General features: G+C 38.5%; 1 protein-coding gene and 2 long non-coding RNA genes across 5 annotated transcripts in view; 1 reads left to right on the top strand and 2 right to left on the bottom strand.

The window, feature by feature from the left end:
* The window catches only part of STK17B (serine/threonine kinase 17b), a 30,502-nt gene extending 17,077 nt beyond the window's left edge, over positions 1–13,425 (bottom strand). Inside the window, exons 1-3 of one of the 3 annotated variants that reach the window (XM_029934191.1) lie at positions 13,294–13,383; positions 6,587–6,639; positions 3,946–4,110 (exon numbers count right to left, since the gene is read on the bottom strand). In XM_029934191.1, coding sequence (XP_029790051.1) covers positions 3,946–4,067 — 122 coding nt within the window. In that variant the 5' untranslated portion in view covers positions 4,068–4,110; positions 6,587–6,639; positions 13,294–13,383. Of the gene's footprint in view, positions 1–3,945; positions 4,111–6,586; positions 6,640–13,293 lie in introns of all 3 variants that reach the window. The other 2 variants (XM_029934192.1, XM_029934190.1) reach the window with 2 other exon arrangements.
* A 286-nt stretch (positions 13,426–13,711) lies between these two features.
* On the top strand, positions 13,712–19,338 carry LOC115287590. Its single transcript, XR_003906549.1, has 3 exons — positions 13,712–13,803; positions 17,424–17,558; positions 19,077–19,338. It is a non-coding gene; the product is annotated as an uncharacterized LOC115287590 (long non-coding RNA).
* Positions 18,695–20,711, bottom strand: LOC115287591. Its single transcript, XR_003906550.1, has 3 exons — positions 20,563–20,711; positions 20,389–20,445; positions 18,695–20,192 (listed from the first exon to the last, which is right to left on the bottom strand). It is a non-coding gene; the product is annotated as an uncharacterized LOC115287591 (long non-coding RNA).
* Positions 20,712–21,811: the final 1,100 nt, after the last annotated feature.

Raw genomic sequence — 21,811 nt, 5'->3', positions numbered from 1 at the left:
TCCACCATCACCACCACCTCTTTTCCCCCCTCCCCCTTCCCCCTCAACCCTCAGTTCATTCTCAGCATTCAATAGTCTCTCAAGTTTTGCATCCCTCTCTCTCCCCAACTCTCTCTCCCTCCTCCGTTCCCCCTGGTTCTCCATTAGGTCTCTCTTGTTTTCCTGCTAGACCTATGAGTGCAAACATATGGTTTCTGTCAAGAAGGTAAATATTCTTGCCATAATTATCAGATGATTTAACAAAGGAAAGAGTATTTTCTATTCTAAAATGCTACTTATAGTTTAGAAGTAACAAAAATAATACTTTGTACATAATTTTCCTATATCAAATATAACAGTAATATTTAAGAAAATTAAAAACCCTTAACAAATAATACTTAATTCATACCCTAAAAAGGCAAAACTGACTAGATTTCCCAGCAGTGAAAAGGTCTAGTGGTTATCCTTCTGTATTCTAGAATAGACAATAAAATGTGAAAGGAGGGGGGAGGGTAAGCCACAAAGGAAGCTGACGTTTATTTCTGCATTTGCCTCACCCTTCTAACCACAAGAAGTCCTAAGAAACCTTGCCTCAGTTGGGGGAGGGATGGAAAAAACATAACCAACAAAAAAACAGGAACAACGTAAAGTTACTTGAGAATAGTCTAAAATAAACTGTTAACTTTTATATATTTTCTTTTGGTCTGGTAAAGGAAAATGAATTCTTAAACACTAACATCTTAAAATTAATTTAAAAAAAACAGTTGGTTTAGAAAGATCAACTTGATTTACAAAGACCTTTGTAGTTCACCACATGCTAGAATTATGTTTACAGAGTTCAAAATGTAAATAAAGCCTCAAGAAAACAAATATTTTCATCTTAATTTTCATTGTGCATTAGTATAGGATATTAAAATTGGTAGCAATATTAGAAGAACTTAAAGCAAGTTACTGACAAATGAAAGATCATGATTTCCCACTAACCAAGTTTTACTAATTAGAAATATCAAGGGGCATCGGAATGGCTCAGTTAGTTAAGCCTCCCACTTCAGCTAAGGTCATGATCTCACAGTTCGTGGGCCCCATATCAAGCTCTGTGCTTTTGATAGCTCAGAGCTTGGAACCTGCTTCGGATTCTGTGTCTTCCTCTCTCTCTGCCCTTCCCCGCTCTCTCTCTCTCTCTCTCTCAAAAATAAAATAAAGATAAAAAAAAAATTTTAATAAAAAAAGAAAGATCACAATTTACCATGTGATTTACCACTAGCCCATATCAATTCAAAGAAAAATGTTAGGTCTCTTTCATAAAGATATTAGAAGATGGGATATTAGCAATCTGAGTTTGTTTTAATTAGAGTCTATTATGAGTTTTTGCTCTAGAATGTTAAAAATATACTTGACTCAAATTTATGCTTGTTATTTATGATAGTACCTCATTTATAGAACAATTTAATTATTAACATTGTCCTCCCCAAAGTTTGTTCTACAAAACTCTCAAAGGAAAAAAATATTTTATAGACTTTCTAACTCCCCTAATATCCCTCATTTTGAAAAGTTAAATTAATAAATGTATGTACAGTTACTGATCAAAATATAACTTAGAAAAAAAGAAAAGAATACCCTTTGTTGTATGTATTATTCAAAGCTTTTCATATTCAGTTACCTGCTCAAAGCAGTTGCCAAACATTTTTGCAACAGAAGGAAATTTGTCTAGTCCACTCTCTCATCTTAAAGAAAAGGAAATCACACAACTACTCAGATCACATAACTTTAGATCCAGAGTAAAGACAGGACACTAACTTCCAATTTAATGTTTTTTTACTAATATACTACGTGATGCTATATGACATATATTTGACATGGCTGTTGAAAAAAAAGTAAGACAACTCCTAATGGAATCTTAAGCTACCTCAATAAACCTTTACAGCAGTCTAGATGTTAAGATATTGACAAAACTGTGTACACTCTAGGCATCCTCATTTTAGAACTGACAATGAAAAATACAAGGAGTCCAGAAGAAGGTACTGGGTCAAGGAAGGCTGTCTGGAAATTAGATCATAAGATGAGCATATAAGGAAACTGGCAGTGTTTGGCCATATTCAAATCTCTGAAGAATTTTTACATGGGCATTATATGCAGCTACAAATGAAGAACCACATCTACTGGGTAGATGTTAGCAGAGTAGAAAACAGAACCTTCTGTGTCTAAAATGTGACCACAAAATGGAACAGATATAGTCTGAGGTAATGAGTTCCCCATCACTGCAGCATTCAAATTGAGGCTGGATAAACAGCTTGTCAGGAAAATTATAGGAAAGACTGCTGCATAAAGAATTGTATTAGTCCATCACTGACCTCCAAAGTCCTTCTAGTGCAAAGATTCTATCACTATTTGATGTGAGATACAGGCAACTAAAAGTAAAACTTACTCCTTCCTGTTATAAAGCAAAGAGAAATAATTACAGATTTAGAACTAAACAATTTCCTAGAAACATTCTTTTTTTTTCATTAAAAATTTTTTTAAATATTTCTTTATTTTTGAGAGAGAGACAGAGACAGACAGACAGAGAGAGAGGGAGTGCACGTGCACAGGAGCAAGGAAGGGGGAGAGAAAGAGAGGCAGACACAGAATCCGAAGCAGGCTCCAGCCTCTGAGCTGTCAGCACAGAGTCTGACGTGGCACTTGAACTCATGAACCACAAGATGATGATCTGAGCTAAAGTCGGACACTCAAACGACTGAGTTACCCAGGTGCCCCTTCCTAGAAATATTCTGAAAGGGTTTTAAAACTGTATCTTTCAATACATCATTAAAACACCCAGATACTTTGCACATAAAATAAAATAAATATGCCAAAAATTATGAAAAATGCTTTCACATTACTTCTTAGTCTAATGAAGTAGATATTATCACCCTTATTTTGCAAAAGAAAGACTGCATCCTACAACTAACAAGGCAAGGACTTGTTACCCTTCCTGTAAAAGATCACCAAGGACAGAATTACTTTTCATGGTTTAGTCAACTTTTCGAAGATAAAAATCAATCATACTATCTTACTATAGATCTATCAGTACAAACATGTACTTAGTACACCATTTTAAGATAAGCAAATCATTTACTTCAGAACTAAAATCAAACTGAAGATAGAAACTGATCACCATCTTTCAACTCTGCTAAATGTCTTTAAAGTTCAAAGATGCTAAACATATAACATCAATATCTTAGTCTAGTTTTACAACTTCCATATATATTAAAATGGTAGTACTCAGATTCTCAGGTTGTCCCTTGGCCTTATGGAATTTACACTCTCATTGAGCAAAAACAGTGTTAGTGTAAGCACAGGGTTTTACTTCTAGAACATTCATTCTTTATCAGACAGAATTATACCATCAAATATGAGTTCATTCTTTTTGTTTAATTTAGAAAACAAGAGGAGGATTCCCTCCTTATTTACTTTTATAGTTGAGCAAAATATCCTAGAAATTTAAAAACTTTTTAACAAAAATTAATAACATTCTACTTTACAAATATTAACTAATTTAATCCTCATAACAACTATAGAAGATAGATACAATTATCCTCATCTCCACTTCTCAGATGAGAAAACTATTAACACTAAGAGGAACAGAGATTTAACTGAGGTCACACTTCAGAAATGGCAGGGCCGGGATGTGGACTTGGAAGTCTCTATGCTAAGCTACCTGTGTTGCCATGCATGGTCTCAAATTAAGAATCCTGACCTCCTATCAGGGGCTCTGAAGCTAAGTACAATATACCCTACAAGCTCACTAACTATCTGCAGATTTGATTTCTAAGTCAGTTAAAGCTAGATCTTGTATAATAATAGCAAAGAAGATGACTTTCTAGAATTCTAATCATTTCTTAAAATGATCAAATGAATTTTATATCACTATAGACCCAGAAATTCAATGTGAATTTAAACAGCATACACATCATACAATTTCCTTACCTTCCCAGCTCTTTAGATGTAAGTGTATAAAAATTATTAAAGTTTTCCATTCTCATTGGAGTTTGAGGAGGTGTAGTTAATAATCCTGAAATACTTCGACAATCAAATCTTCTCCTCGACATGTTAGATGACTCCCAGATATGCTTCTTTAATCACTTATTTTACCTATTTAAAAAAAAGAATATACAGGATGTAACTTAAACACAATAAAAAAAAAAGATGTTATCTCAGATAGACAGGATGTACATTTTATAGCTCCAAATATAGTTATAAGATACAATCCTCCCCCCCATACCAAAAAGAAAAGAAAGATTTTAAACAGCACATTCTATACCCAGAAGGAATGAAAACAAAAAGCACACACATAAATTGGTATCATGTCTACGGTACTTGAACTAAGTTACTGACTTTATTTCAGAATAAAACTACTATAAAAATCCTCAAACCTCTCAAATTATTAGAAAATAGTTATAATAACATTTTAATATAAGCAATCATTCAATTTCATTTTTAAACTGTCATTCTTTAAAGTTACACCTTCACATAACAAGATTTTAACACAGCAGGGTAATGACTACTCATTTTAAATATAATTTCTCATGGCCAAACAATTTTGGTGGTGAATTCACATTTTGTGAGTTTTGTTACTGACTTCTGACTGACTACAAAAAGCAGAACTTGTTTCATGGATACCTACATTTCAATATTAAATTCAAACTTTCATATGTAGGTCTTAAGAATTTTTTCTTTTGGTGGAACTGAGGTCTATAATTGTGTTAGATGAGTGACCATATATAAAGCTTTATTCTACAGTTCTGTATCTTGAACCCATATTTATCTTCAACTTTGTGATATTTACATATATTCAGTTTTAACAAAACTACTATTTCATATGAACTGAATTCATATAATGGCAGAGTATATATTTTATAATAGTTAGGACTTCGTTCTATGTAAAAAGCCAGTACTATTCTTCTAGTACCCTCTTTCAATAGCACCCTAGGGCTTTTGTTCTTTCTCTGCCCCATTTTTCCTATGTTTATTTCCTACTTGACATGTACTGTTGTTTATCTTCCTAAATTCAAATGCTAACTATGTTTGATTTAATAAGCTGTGTGATAAGAGTTCAGAGTTTTCAGTTTCTATATTTCCTGGTTTTATTCGTAAGTCAGTAATTTTTTTTTCCTCTAAATCTGTTGGTCTTTGGAGAAACAAAGAATTAGTTTTGGTGTACATCTCTAGTAGTCTAAGACTAGCAGTGTAGCATTCTGAAAATAACATTTGGACTTAATCACATCTGGGCCTGAATCCAATTTATCCATCATACCAGCTATAATTTCTTAACTAAATTATTTAACTTCACTTTTGTTTTGAGCCAATTGTGTCCCTCCCCTCAAAATTAACATACTGAAGTCCTAGCCCACAGCACCTCAGAAGGTGAATGCATTTGGAGTTACAGCCCTTAATGAGGTAATTAAGTTAAAAATGAGGTCATTAGGGGGACCCAAATCCAACAGGACTGATGGCCTTATAAAAAAGGGATTAGGCCACAGAAACAGAGGGAAAACCACAAGAAGATACAGGGAGAAAAAGGACATCTACAGGCCATAGAGAAAGACCAAAGAAGCCAACACTGTCAACACCATGATCTCAAATTTCTACTCTCCAAAATTAGGGGAGAATACATTTCTGTTGCTTATGTCACCCAATCTGCAGTACTTTGTTACGGCAGTGTGGGAAACAAATAGAGCTACTTAAAAGAAGAGAAGAGAAGAGACGAGACGAGACGAGACGAGACGAGACGAGAAGGGAGGAGAAGAGAAGAAAAAATGTCCAAGTGTATAAGAAGGGATACAAATATAACACTTTTTCAATCTTATTGCTTTGCCATACTTTGTTTAAATTAAAAATAAATATGACATCACTGACACAGATGAAGTCGGTCCCTTCTTTAGATGCCCAGTTTACATTCTCACTGTCACTAGGTGGGAGACCTTATCATTTTCTTGCCAATATTTGTCCTATTCTGGCCTTTAAATTTGGCTATTCTAGTGTGATGAAAGGAAATGAAATTTTGTGATTTACTCTGCATTTCTCTGATTACCAGTGAAAAAAGCTTGAATTTTGCTTCTTCTAAAGTATGGATTATAACAGAATTCTCAGAAGAACTTCAAGAACTCTAAAGATTAAAACTAAAATATGATGAACTCATGTAGAAGGACACTGGTACAGTGCTAGTCATGAGAGGACATCATGATTGTTCAGTAAGTAAATATTGTTAATATTCTACCTAAAGATACACTCTACACAGTCCTTGGCTACTGCTGAGTAGTTGTACTGTTTACATATACAAATCTCTCTCCCTAAGTTAGCTTAGACTCATCTCTTAAAATTCCTATTTTTTTACTATGTTTTGATAAACTATTTATGTACTTTCTTAGTTCTGAAGGCACTCAGTTACATTGGCCATATACTCATCTCAGAAAAATCAATATGGTTACCAATTTCTATGCTCAATCTAATTTTTTTCAGGTTATCTTTGGGCTTTCAAAAATTTTTTCTAAATTTCGAAGTCTAGAATATGTCTGCTTATGATCATATTTATGTTATACATACACATATACAAAAAGAAGGGATATACCTGTATCATGTATACAAATTGGGCTAAATTTCCAACAGTGTCCATCAATCTGGCTTTGGAAAATATAAGAATAAGAACATGTCAAATTCAATCACAGAGACAGAGTACAGGCTCTTGATTCTGAGATTTCACCTCATCCAGATTCTAGAATCTAAGATGTTTATCTCATGCTATAATATACCAGCTACAAAGTGATCTGTTCATAAGAACTCTAGCAGAACTAATTTTATGAGTAAGTACTTTCTGCTCTCAAGTTTCCAGAGTCAATATGGGTCTTAGATGTAGTCAAAGGTTTATGCTCAATGAAATATAATTTGCAATAATGAAAAAACCCTAAACTTATTGAAAGAATGAACCCCAAAGTCCAACAGATGTTTAAATATACCTAAAACCAAGATATTATATACTCAAAAACCATGGCTTTAAGGAATATTTTTAACCAATAAAATACTAAGTTAAAAAATAAATACACAAAAAGTAAATATAGTATGATGATTTTTGTGGCAAAAATATAAAAGCAAAGATTGGAAAACTAGGGCAAAATATTAATAGTAGCTATCTTTGGGTGGTGGGATCATGGCAGTATTTATACTTTGCTGCTTTTAGAGTATCTACCCAAAGCAGGTACTACTTTAATAATAGGCTAAAATTAATAAATGCCTTTGGGTAAAAAATATTGCTGTGAATATACATGACCAGACCCTAAATGCAGCAACTTACCCACCTGCAACAGCAAAATCTATCTCTTCACACATTAAGGGTTTACTTGCCTGTAGGTTCAAAAGCCATTATTGTGAGCCCTGAGGAGGAAAATGCTCAGTTTTTTTAAGGCCTCAGCATTTTCTCTGCATTTATATAGAGCAGATGGTGTTCACTATATATGCAGAGACCATATAAGCATTCCGGGTAACCACTAAAAAAGAATTAATGCCTTGTTTAATACTGGAAAGAAAAGACAATTTAACAAATTCTGAATTAATGTCATAGCTACAATTCTATATAATGAATAACAATTTGTAACCTTAAAACACACACTTCTATTATGAGAATCACTTATGAAGATCTAGACTTATCTGGGTTCCCCTCCCCCCAAATCCAAAATGTGATCCAAATATACAGATAAATATTAAATTTTGTTATATCTATTATTTAGTTATGTTAGAAGGGAAAAGAGGTGACCTTTTTAAAAAAGGATTGATATGGATTATAATAATATAAGTAGGGCCTTATTAACTGAGTTACTTAATATTTCCTAGTACTGGACATGGCCTTGCATTTAATTAAAAAAAATTTTTTTTATGTCTTTATTTTATTTTGAAAGAGAGAGAGAGACAGAGAGTGAGTGGGGGAGGGGCAGAGAGAGAGGGAGACACAGAATCTGAAGCAGGTTCCAGGTTCTGAGCTGTCACCACAGAGCCTGATGCGGGGCTTGACTGACCCACAGACTGTGAGATCATGACCTGAGCTGAAGTTGGATGCTTAACCTGAGCCACCAAGGTGCCCCTAATTTTTTTTTACCCTAACAAATTTTCCTTCCCTCACATTCATAATGCTGAATGTACCCAGAGGCATTTTTATGACTATAAATGTAGCTGAAAACAGCATTGGGCAATCAGCGGTATTTAAAAAATACATGTTAATACAAAAACCTTTTTTGAATTGTGATACGTTTCAGTCTAGCTCTGAACACAGCTATGTCTCAGGAAAAAAGGCAAGCACACTTCTGAAGACAGAACCTGACATTTACCTACTTATTGCTAATATATTACAGACTGCTTAAGGCGGACACATAGCATCCTATATTTTCCTTCTATTTACTACACTTGACCCAGTTGCCACAGCCTAGATATTTTTCCATTTTTTCTCCTTTGGCTAATTTTAAATATAATGGAGCAAGAATGTTACCTCTGTTTAAACCCTCCACAAACATCTGGTTGCCCACCATGTAAGATTTAATCCTTGGGCACATGAAGGTTACCAGTCAGCGCTGTATCTCTCCATGCTTTCCCACCGATTTCTCTTTAACTCCAACAACAACCCCAGACCTTTTCTTATTTTTTACCACAATTCACACAACTGATTCTACATTGCCAATATGTTCCAATCTATTTGAAATTCATTTGATAACACTTTATTAGGTTACACTAATAAAAAAAAAATCCTACAGGACTTAGTAGGTAACTGAGTATGTGTGTGTGTACAGGGACAGAATCAGGCTCTAGAAACGGTAAGAGGGTAAGAGAGGCAAGGTAAAATTAACCTTCCAATTATACAGCACCTCAAACTTATTTTCAAAGATTTTTCTTTCATTAATTCCCATTACAATAATTACAATAAGAATTCAGATATGGATCAGTGAATGAAGTAACAGAGGAAATGTTAGGTTTGGTCTGGGCCTTAACTTGAGACAGCAATGTGATGTGATCAGAAGTAAAACAAACAGCAGTCCCTATAAAGCCTATAAATAGCTCTATTTAAAAAATATTCATCACAATATTCATTTCAAAGTTACTGGTAAAAATGTTTTACAAAAATAGAATATATAATATACCATAAATGGAAACATCTAGGGAATTAAATTGTCTGCTTTGATCCCTTCATTAGCTACCCGGTACCTATAAGCTAAAGCCCTTCCTGCGTGACAGACAAAAGCCTTTTGAGGCCAGGTACACACACCAGTTTCATTTCCTGCCACACTCATTTTTGTCCTCCACATCTCTGAAACATTCCTTCTACTTCTCCTTAAATGGTTACGTCTTCTCAAGCACCCTCCATATCTCAAACATAGAATGCCACCTCCCCCAGGAAGCTTTGTCCACAACCCACAGGTTGGTCTAAATGCCTGAACTTTACATTTCAGGACCAGGTGGGCCCTGGACAGACCTCTTCAACAAGTAACATGTTAGGCTGCAGTCCTCTTAGCATCTACAGGGCAGCAACATTTAGTTGTGTGTCTGAACTCCCATCGTGGTGTCTGGCACCAGATAGTAATTTTTTTAATGTTTGATGAACTGAATTATGGGAATTATGAAATACAGCAACAGGAATTTTTTAGGTGCATCTTGGATCTTCAAGGGTTTAACAGAACTTGAGATCCATCTTGAAATTATAGGATTGGAGCTTCAAGCAGCTTAGTCTATGTTTCATCAATATATGGTTAAAAAAATACATATTCTAAACTGCTACTAGAGAATATCAATTCTAAAGAGCATAGCCATAAAGCTTAGGAAAATCGACAAAACTATTTTATCATATACTGTAATGTAATACCAACAATTTATTTTCTCTTTACAGACTAAGTGGCCACTTCTTTTATGTGAATACCTAGTTCAGCTAAGAATATCAATATTTAAAAGCTACCTCATTCAGGAAATTCAGAAATTTGTGCTGGTCAGGACTGACAAATCTACATCATTGTTAAGTAAATTCAAAAGGCAACTGGAAACAATGCAAGACACAAGATTACAGGGAAACAACTCCTTTCTATGTCAGCATTTAACAGCTACAAGTTTTTCTGAGGAAACAGAGGAACTAGAGAGTTATTTATCAAGCATCCATCAAAATAAAGTAAGAACGTTCTGCTAGGATGGCAGAAGACTCCATTTTTAAGCCATTGATTAAAAGTGTAGGGATAGGGATGAAAAAGATTTTTAATTTCAAGATAGAGACTAAATTCTTTTTACTAACTATATTCTAATGATAGGTTTTGTTGTTTTGTTTGCTTTAAAAGATTGAATAGGAAGAATAAGTCAGGAATTTAGTCCTTTAGAAATCACAAAAGGAAGCAGCTAACTGCCAGCCCAGCCAGTCTAGTGCATACTACCCAAGGGCTGAAGTTAGAGGTAACGACCGAGCCCAGGCCTATTGGGTGCTAGGACAGTAAAGCCCTGGCCCATCTCTTCTATCTTCAGAAGGAAAATTAAACCCTGTAATTGTGAACAGAACAGGAAGATGCTGAAAAACAGAAAGATCATGGACCAAGAAATACACAGGGCTTGTCATTCATCAAATGGAAAATTAAGCTTCTATTATAAATTAAACTACTGTTTGTATACCACACTACTCAAGTACTGTTTGTTCAGTAATCCCTACAATACAAAATGGAATATGATCCTTTAAGGATTAAAGATGAAACTACCATCTCACTGTTAATATCAAAACTTTAAATGCTTAAAGTAGAACTATGCCCTCTTTTGGTGAAGAAGTTGCAAGGGGTCAGGGATGCACCAAAATACACCACAAGTATTCAAAGAAACTGATTAGCTTAGATGTTTAAAGCATTCAGGTTCAAGGTTAAATGTTATTGGAAAAAAAGGGTAAATAAAAAATTTTTTAAAAAAATTTAACAAAATATGTCATGAAACCTATTTAGACAAAAATGTTTGCAACTTTATTTTTTCTAACTTAATTTATAAGTACATCTGTTAATTGAAATATTCAAAGAAATATCCTTTGATATTAGTCTATCAGAGGATATAAGCTACTTAAAAATAAAATCCTTGAACTTTGTCATCACTATTGCAGAAAACTACAGCAACTAAAACATTAAAGTTTTTCCAAGTGGAAAGGAAGTACATAAATGACTGTTAATGTTACTGACACAATCAATAGCCAGAGACTGCAAAAGAATTCTTAAAAAAACACACAAGAATCAATCACAATCTTTTCAAAGCAGTCAATGTAGGAGCACTATTCTTAGCTGCCAATTTTATATATAGGAAATATGCACTGTAATATTCATGCAATTTCGAGGTAATTTTAGGATTTAGTGAAAGTGTCAGCAATTGATTTCTTTAATTCATGGGTTTTTTATTGGGTCGCTTGAGTACAACAGGAAATTTTTGATAAGGATATTCTCTCATAATTATCAAACAGCTTCAAAACAAAGATTTTTAAAAGAAATGTTTAAATGTTTACTTAACACCAGTAAAGCACTGCCAAATGCAAGCTTAAAAATAAAACTGTTTGGTTAGAAACAGGGCATAAAATGCCTTTATCTTCTTCAGATTTGTAATTAATGTGCTGACACAGTGACCAATTAGTCAAGGCTTGACTTTCCTAAAAACTGATTCTATCTTAACCAAGTTGTAATTCACTATTCAGAGCCCCAAAGCAACTACCTACAACCATTCTGTCCACACACAAAAAAGACTTTCAAGTCATTATACAAGTTTTACATTTAAAAGGTAAATATATTGCCATGTAAATACATTTCACTTCAATTTTAGATCCGTAATTTAGAAGATGATCTAAAATCCAAATTATGCATCTCAAAAATAGAGCAGCTATTAATTCCACTCATTAAAATATTAGAAAAAAATTTTAAAAATAAAACACCTCATGAAAAATGAAGTATACAGGGGGAAGAGGAGAGGTCTTAAATTACAGCACTGCTCCTATGGACCATTTTACAAAAACACAAAGTTCTATGGGTAAATGTCTTGATACTTCTACAACAAACACCTTCGAAGCTGTGACAAACTACTTCTGGGCAGTTCACTGTAAAACAGTGCAGCCATGAGAAAATAGGTTTATCATATTTTCCTTTAATAAGACTGTGCTCGTGGCTTATATTGCCAGGGTACCTACATAGGCCCCCACTTGCCCAATCATCCCTGCAGGGACAGCAGACCATGCTGTCCCAGCGCACACCGTCGCCAAGACGAGAACTTAAAGGGGCCGCGCCGTATCAAACACCTCCGCAAGGTTCAGCATTTCACCGGTACCAGAGGTAAACATTACGTCGGCAAAACAGAGAACGTGATACACAGAGCTAAGAGTATTGAAATTTGATCAGTACCTGGTTGGGTTTTGTTTTTTTTTTAATGCATTGTTGTTTTTTTTTTCTCATTTTAACTTGCAAGTTTGCCTCGGGGTGTCATAGACCCATCACAGACCGAGGAAGAAAACTACTATCGGTTACCAGCTGCCATAGGTCTCTTTCAACTTTGTCTCCACTAACCCCTCTAAGGGAATTCAAACGAAGCGCTTTTCCCCACATAATAAAACCAAGAGCTGGGTAAACGTCAATACTATAGCCATGACGTAATTGTATAGTTCGAGGATGACTCGCGTACACTTAAGTGATTTACACGGCATCCAAATAAAATCAGATCGCTGGACATGACTGAAACAACTGCAATTCGTCTGCTCTATTCAGGGACTTTAAGACACTGTTCACAAGCAGTTCACAAGATGAGCACAAACTTTCCCGAGACGAAAGGCAGCTGTGAGCAGGACGTGTCCACCAGCCCAGAGGTGAACACGTCCTGTGCCCACAACACAGCCGAGAACTCGGGAGGGACAGGAAGGACCACATCGACGCGACGTGGAAGGGGCGCGAGGGAGCGGGTCGCGCGGGGAGCCCCCGCGGGACCGACCCGGGGAGAGCCCGGGCGGGCCAGGCGACGGCGCTGAGTGAGGGGCTGGGAGGATCACCGGCCGCCCTCGCCCCAAACCCGAGGGAAACCGCAAAACAGGACTCCGGTCGGAGAGCAGAGACGGGCCCCGGGCAGTCGGGCCACCTGAGGGGAGGCAGAGTCCGAGCCGACCTCCGCTAGGCAGACGGTCCAGGTTCGGAGGAGACCCTGAACCCGCCCACACTGCCGGTATCCCTCCTCGGGACCCCTCCCACTTTCGGGGTCTCCCAGCCCAGGGTAAAAGGGGCGGGTTCAGGGGTTCAGAATCGCAGCCCCGAGCCTACCCACCAGTAGCGGCAGGACCGCGGTCGCGCGAATCGGAAGACACTGACCGCTCGGGCCACAGCAGGTTCTCGCGGGGCTGCCCCCTCCAAGGGGGCTCCGGTCCCGCCACACGCCGGTGGCCACCACAGGACTTGTTCTCCAGCTCTAGCGCAGTGAGGCGACAGGTAGCTCCGAGCGTCGCAGGACCCACTTTTACTCTTCTGGACAACGGCCAAAGTAGTGACCTGTTCCCCGGTGAGGTGGCTCCCGGTGACGGCAGCAAAGACGGTGACCGGAGATTACAGTTGAGGTTTGAAAACTGCAGCCGCGTTGCGGGGCAGGGCTGTATGCTAGGACCCACCCCCTCGGCCGGGAGAGCCAATCCGAGCGCGCACGGAGGGCGGGGCTGTCACGTGACGGGCGGGGCGGGGCGCCGACCGGTGGCGCGTGCTGCCTGAGTGGAGGGGCCCCAGAGCCGTGAGAGGGTGTGGCCCGCGCCGGACGGGCCAGAGACTGGGCGGAACTGCGGAGCAGGTGGGGGCGCCGGGGTAATTGCGGCAAGGGAGGGGTGAGACGGCCGCAGCCAGGGCTGAGCGCGGGGCTGTAACTCTAACTGGGTGCACCATTACCTGCCTTCAGAGTGGTCAGCTCATGAGGCGTGAGTATCAGACTGGGAAGAGGAAGTAATAAAGTTACTCCCAGCTGCTCAGTCGTTCCCAAACTGATGTGCCTACCGAAGACTTGTTTTCTAACTTCCATCTTTTCTATGACTTGAACCCATCCCGCAGTGGAGAGCCAGTTTGCTACAACTTGGCAGGCATCAGCATCGCTTGGGATTTTATGGAGCCTGAGCCGCACCACTGAAGTTAAGGAAATTGAGTCCTGAAGCATAGCTGAGAGCAGTGTAAGAAGAGTCCCCCTAGGATGAACTGCTGATTTCCTAGATAGGGTGCTAAGGGAAAAGATAAAAGCTACTCAGGATCTGTTATCCCTTGAAGAGAATGAAAAGGTTGAACGTTCTCTGCAAGATACCATTGAATTTTTAAATATATATATTATAGGATTGGTTGCAGAGTATATTTATAGTAATTGTCGAAGACTATTGGGAAAATATATTGGGAGAGGAATAGTTTTCTTTCAAAGCGCTGTAACATTCAGTCAACATTAAATTTTTTTAACGTTTATTTATTTTTGAGAGAGACAGAAGACGTGGGAGAGGGGCAGAGAGAAAGGGAGAAACAGAATCTGAGCTGGACTAGGGCCTGGAACCCACAAATCATGAAATCATGACCTGAGCTGGAGTCGGACATTTAACCGATGAGCCACCCAGGCACCCCAAGTTGACATTTTTAAAAAAATTTTAAATGTTTTTTAAAATTAATTTTGAGAGACAGAGAGACAGACAGAGTGTCAGCAGGGGAGGGGCAGACCGAGAGGAAGACACAGACTCCGAGGCAGGCTTCAGGCTCCAAGCTGCCAGCACAGAGCCCGACAGGGGACTTGAATGCACAGGTGGTGAGATCATGACCTGAGCTGAAGTCTGAAGCTCACCCAACTGAGCCACCCAGGTGCCCCCCGAGTTGACATTTAAAGAGGTTTTCTTCTATCCCAGTAAGCAAAGCAAATTCCATTTAAGCTTTTTCATACTGTATTTTTCTTAACATAAATGCATAAATTGTCTCATAATCATTTAATGAAGTTTGCTGTTACTTAACTGACTTATTACAGTTTAATGCACTTATTCCCTAAGCCTCCTCACTTGGAGAATACTTCCATCTAGTTTCTTGTTGTTAACAATTGAACTGTCCAAAGAAATCTACAATTATGATGGAAGCAAGTAAACTAACTGAAAGCTGCATGCTGAAATGCACTTTTCAGCCATCATCATCTAAGAGCACAAACCAGTGAGACTGTTTCTATCTTTTCTTTTATGAACACTGGGGCAGTATCCCAGAGGTCTTAGTACCAGCACTGGAACCACCAATCTCTAGGAATCACAGGACTATGTCATTGTGGTGATTTTTGGTGTGTGTGTGTGTATAATGCTAGACCTCCTCAAGTCTAACATTTGATCATTCGTCAGCTCATAATCTCCTCACACTCAATCTGCCTTCTCCTCTTGTCAGTAAAGCTAGTCCCACATCACCTCACACCTAGAGGCAGACCTTTCTCCCTCCATCACTGCTTTAAATCAACCTTCTTGCATTCACAAACCCTAGGCTCTAACCAGTCAGCTTCTAGAGGATCTTTGCATACCTTGCATTTCTAGCCTCTGCCACAGCTCTAGATTTTCACTATCATCCTCATCAACACCTGTTCATCAATTTACAACTTTACGAAGGTTATCCTCTCCAGAAATTAGAAATCTTTGCTGATTTCTCCTTGCTACTTCCAGCCTGATCACTTCTTTGCCTTATGTTGTTCACATTATACTCCTTCCATGTGTTTCTCCTATGCCCCTAAATAGACTGTTAGCCCTTGTGCCTGATGGCAGATTTGCCAGCCAGGGTTTAGCACATTATGCCAAGGATGTTTGACCCGAGTTGCTTGGCCTGGGGAACTGTGGTTCAAGTAACAAGGACTTCCTGGTGCAGAGGAGCAGACTGTACCATCTGTGCCTTGCAGTAGAATTCAGGAGTCAATATGTCTCTCCATCCAACCTCATTTACCTAAAGTCAGTCACAGCCTTGTCAAAGGTGCACGTCTTGCTCTCATTCCCTTGAGTAGGAAATCCTCTTGTGACTAATGGTCATTTTGTGGTCATTGCCTCTGACCACAGAGTTCATTAAGTTGATCCCCTAATGCCACATACTGACCAAAGATGGTGGTTACTATATGGACTGACTGTGTACCTGCCAAATTCACCTGTTGAAGTCCTAACCCCCAGTACCTAAGAATGTGACTGTATTTGGAGATAAGGCTTTTAAGGAGATAATTAAAGGAAAATGAGATTATATAGGTGTTACCTAAGATGAAGAGATTACACCTTCAACAAAATAAAAAGGCAACCTACTGAAATGGGAGAAGATATTTGCAAATCATATATCTGGCAAGGTGCTAACATTCAAAATATATAAAGAGCTCATACAACCTGATAGCAAAAAACCAAACAGTCAGACTTCAAAATGGGAAGGAGAACTGAATAGACATTGTCCCAAATGAAGTCATACAGATGGCCAGCAGGTACCTGTTGAAAGGATGAAGGATGAAAGGATGCTCGACATCATTAATCATCAGGGAAATGCAAATCAAAACTACAATGAGATGTCACCTTACCCCTGCTAGAATGGTGATTATCAAAAAGACAAAAAATTTAATAATAACAAGCATTGGTGAGGATGTGGAGCAGAGTACTCATGTGCACTGTGAGTAGGAAGGTAAATTGGTGCAGCCACTAGGGAGAAGTATGGAGGTTCATCAAAAAATTAAAATATAACTACTATATGATCCAGTAATTCTACTTCTAAGTATTTATCCAAAGAAAACAAAAGCATCAACTCAAAAAGATATGCATTCCCATGTCCACTGCAGCATTATTTGCAGTACCCAAGATATGGAAACACCTAAATGTCCATCGATGACTGAATGGATAAAGAAATTGTGGTCTATATACGAGGTAATATTATTCAACCATGAAAGGAAATGAAATCTTGCTGTTTGCAACAATGTACATGGACCTCACGGTGAAATAAATGCTAAGTGAAATAAGTCAGGCAGTGAAAGATCAATACCATATGACCTCACTTATATGGAATTAAATGCAAAACACGAGAAAAAAATCAAGCTCATAAATAAAGAACAGATTCGTGGTTGCCAGAGATGAGGGAGGGGTGAGAGAGATGGGAGAAATGGGTGAATGGGGTCAAAGGGTACAAATTTCCAGTTATAAAATAATTAAGTCTTTAGGGACATAATATATAGCATAGGAACTACCGTTAATAATACTGTGCTGCGTATTTGAATGCTGCTCAGAAAATAGATCGTAAAGTTCTCATCACTAGGAAAAAATGTATTTTTAACTATGATGGATGTTAACTAGGCTTATTGTAATTATTTTGCGATGTATAAAATATTAAGTCATTATGTTGTCTATCTGTAACTAATATAATATTACCTGTCAATTATGTCTTGACTTAAAAAATAATTTTAAAAAGCGATTACAACACAACCTGAAGGCTGACCATGTGAGGACACAGTGAGAAGACAGTCATCCGCAAGCCAAAGGGAGAGACTTCAGAAGAGACTAAACCTGCTGACACCTTGATCTTGGACTTCTCACCTGCAGAACTGTGAGAAAGTAAACTTGTGTCATTTAAGGCATCCCTTCTAGGGTGTTTGTTCCAGCGGCTGCAGCAGACAAACACAGTGTTCCTACCAGTCACTGCAGATGAGTCACTGGATGCGCCAGGGGTGGTGGTCCTTCCTAGTTATGCCACAGCATTCACCACATGGTGCCCAGGGAAAATCAGCCTCCTCAGTCACACCACGTCTGTCACCACACGCTGAACATATACTGACTGGGAATTTCTGGACACATCCTCCCTGATAGGGCATGTATTCTCTACAGATGCAAACGGTGGAATTTGACACAGCAAAGAAGACTCAAGTTCAAAATTCCTGCCATTGACATATACTCCTTCTGAAGAAAGCCTTACCAGTTATTTTTGTGTCAAGATCATACAGTTTAATCCATGTGGAAAGAACAAAACAGACACTGCTTCCTATCTTCAATGGAATAAATTAGACAATTGCGGCCAGGCCAAAGGCAGCCAGACACAGGGGTGGGGGCGGGAGGCAATGGCCTCTGAAGGATCTTCTCAAACCTCCATCCAACAGGGGTCCTAGGGGTGGAATGGGTCCAGGTAGAGAGGGGAGTGAGGGTGTGCTCAGACGGAGAGTCATGGTACCTACAGCACATCCCAATTTAGGATTCATTGGGGACCACAGAGTCCTCCCATCCCCTGGCTCTCTTAAAACAAACCCTGTTAGCAAAGGTAATTGGGGCAAGTCTTCCCGGATGAGAGTGATGACTCAGAATGCTACTGATGTCTTCCTTAAAGGGCGATATGATTCTTTTCTCCAGAGCACCTGTGACCGACTAGGATCTAGGCTGCCAAACCACCACCACACACAGTTTATAGAGTATAAACTTCCAGAACCACCCAAAAGAAATATCATGCAAGCCACCTATGTCATTTCAAACGTTCTAGTAGTCCCATTAAAAAAATAAGAATCACAGGTGAAATTAATTTTAATAATATATTTCACTTAATCCAGTATAACCAAAATATTGTCATTTCAACATGTAATCAATAAGAAAGTATTAATGAGATATTTTACATCTTTTTCTCATATTGTCTTAAATCTGGTATATTTTACATTTACCACACATTTCAATTCACTTACAAAATTTTCACTGGAAACACTGTATTTAGATTGTTGAAAAAAGAAAAATCTTTAGACTGTTGAAAAAAGAAAAATCACATCCCTGGGTTGTTTCAAACATAAAAGTTTTCAGTAACTAAATGCATTATAGTTTCTTATTTTAATTTAATTAAAATGAAATAAAATTGTGACTTAGTCACACCAGCCACGTTTCAAGTGCTCCATAGCCACATGTGGTTGGTGGCTACTGTATTGGACAGCACAGGTTCAGAGGGCTGGAAACATGACTTCTCATTGCTTTAAAACCTCAAAATGTTTAATGTGGGACTGGCACAGTGGAGGTGCTCCATAAATCATAGCATTACAGCAGTTTGAAACTTCAAAAATCAGTAAGGCTAAGTAGCCCAATTTCCTTGTTTTAGAAAGGAGTCAACCCGGAATGAGAGAAGCCAACGGACAAGCAAAAGATCACACAAGCGAATTAGTTGTGCCTATCTGGATAAGAATTTAGGTCTCCTGATTCTTGGTCCTGCAGTCTTTCTGTGTCATTACATCAGGGCGACAAGCAACAACAGGTTTTTAAATGTATTTGAATAATCACTTGAATGACGTGAGCAAAGAAAAAAATGTCCTTATAGCCTGGTTGTACTTGCTAACCTAATAAAGACAGTGTATTCCGGAATATCTAAGGTCTCCTTCCATTTGGTCTGGGGTCTAGGTGATCTGTCTGCAGTCCCTCTTATGTTGGCCTGTCACCACGTAGAGCTGCCTCATGTACACCCATCCTGTCCTCCCCCTGAGCATCCGGCCACATTTTTCTTTCTGCAGCTGTCCTCTCCCAGCTGTCTACCACAATTTGTTTAAGGTTGTGCTTCAGCGGCGACTCCTTCATATTTGCAAATCAAAGCATTCAGCCGAAACTGCAGCAGAATTGTAGAAGAGCTGCTACCCTCCAGCCGTGAATAGAACCCCAGGTCCTACCGCATGGTAGCTGTGAGAGAGAGGATGTCTGTGTGGTTGAGTGTGTGGCATCAGAGAGACCTACGTTCGTGTCTCAGTTCTGCCCAATTTCAATTGTGTGACTTTGGGCAACCCTCAGTTTCCTCATCTGTAAAGTGGAGATATTAATAATAGCTACTTCTCTGAGATTTAAATACGATAGTGTACATAAGAGCACATCGTCCCACAGGGGTAAGCCCTCCGTTCATATGAGCAGTTGTGATTTTCCAGTGGTCTGCAGGCTCTCTGAGGAGGAAAAGCACCTATATCTGGCTTACTACTGCACCTTGTGACTAGCAAAATGCTTGAGACATAGTAGGTCCTAAATGAATATTTGTCTAAAGAGTTCATAAGATGCTTATAATTTCCCTCCACTCTTACGATTGAGGCTAAGAGAGATGATTGGGGAAGAATTATGGTAAAGTCACGGATAAGGAAAGGGGAGGGGGAGGTGACTGTTTCCGTCTTCAGAATCCACCTGCTGGAGGCACCCAGGTTCAAAATGAAGCGGTAAGGTCAACAAATGTTGATGTCCAGGGCTGTGTGCAATAAAGAAATTAGAGTCACTAGTGTTTATAAGGAAGTAGATACTGAATAAAACAAAGAAATATAAAGTAAGACACAGCAAAGCTACATGAGGGCAGCCTTCCTACAACAGGAAATAACAAGGATAGATCAGCACAGCCAACCCTTAACCTCCACCAGCTCCCTCCTTGGGAATGATTCTTGCCTCACCTGGCTTCAGGTGTCCACATGAGCATTGAGAGGCCAGTCTGCTTCACCAGCTGAGTGCTTTCATTGCACAAAAGGGTTGGTAATTTGGGAAATGGTAAGATTAATGATTATTACAACACCCTAACCCTGAGAATATAGAAAGCATCCTTGAGTTTTTTCTATAGGTAGTCTTACCTTTAGATATATAGAATAGCATTTCATAGTTCATTTTTGCAAGAAGAGATGCAAAGTATAGAGTTGTTTAGAAACCCTTGAAAGGGCTCATATTATGAGTGAGGAGGTCTGTAATTTACTAGGTGTCAGAACTTGAGGAGGTTAAAATATCTCCATGCCTCTTTTTTTTAATCTGTAAAATAGAAATGAAAATATATTTACCCCATAGGGTAAGAATAATAGTAGCTCACAACACTGAGGCAGGCATTGTTCTAAATGTGCTGTCTGGGGGCGCCTGGGTAGCTCAGTTGATTAAACTGACTTCGGCTCTGGTCGTGATCTCATGGTCAGTGAGTTTGAGCCCCACGTCAGGCTCTGTGCTGACAGTTCAGAGCCTGGAGCTTGCTTTGAATTCTATGTCTCTCTCTCTCTCTCTCTCTCTCTCTCTGCCCCTCCCCTGTTCATGCTCTGTCTCTGTCTCAAAAATAAATAAACATTAAAAATTGTTTTAATGTTCTGTTTGTGTTAACTCAATTAATTCTCATCTCCCATGAGTAAAGTGCTATATTTTCCTCCTTAACGAAAAAACAAAACATAACAAAACTAAGGGACAGAGAAGTTATATACTTCCCCACAATAATCTGAGTTACTAGTGTGGTAGTAACTAGTGGAACCAGGATCCAAGCTGATCTACTATATGGCCTTTTACTGTGAATATTTAATAATATGCAGCTATCAACAATAGAGTACAAGTTCTTGAGTGTTTAATTGACCTTAGCTCCTGGAGTCTTTGATCTTTTCATCTTTTTGTTTCCTCTCACAACTAACATAACTTCTGCATTTAAAAAATAACTTTACAAATATACAACAAATGCAAGGGAAAGGGCTAGAATGATCCATGTGCCAATGGATTCAAGTTAGAGACATTGGTATGAACTAATGTTTAACTTAATATAAACTCAAATGTTTATATACAGAAATATTTATAGATATGTATAGACATGTGTCAGAGCACATAAAACCAATGACAGTAGCAATAAGCACACCTACCACTCAGGCCTTGGTTTCTAATACCATTCTTCAATAAGAGGAACCAAAGCTCCTCGGAGAAATTGATGCTCTAGGACTGGAGAGGGAAACATAGATAGGCTTGGAACATTGTGTAGTGCTAGAAAGAAGGAAATTCCAGCAAACAAACAAAACCACCATACACTGATGGGGTATGTCAAAGAGGCCCAGGAGCCAAATGAAAGAGCTCCCAATGGCCAAA

This window comes from Suricata suricatta, chromosome 3, assembly GCF_006229205.1.
Source record: "Suricata suricatta isolate VVHF042 chromosome 3, meerkat_22Aug2017_6uvM2_HiC, whole genome shotgun sequence".
In the NCBI taxonomy this organism is placed as follows: Eukaryota; Metazoa; Chordata; class Mammalia; order Carnivora; family Herpestidae; genus Suricata; species Suricata suricatta.
The sequence above is the reverse complement of the archived record's forward strand: the minus strand, read 5'-3'. Positions and strand labels throughout refer to the sequence as shown.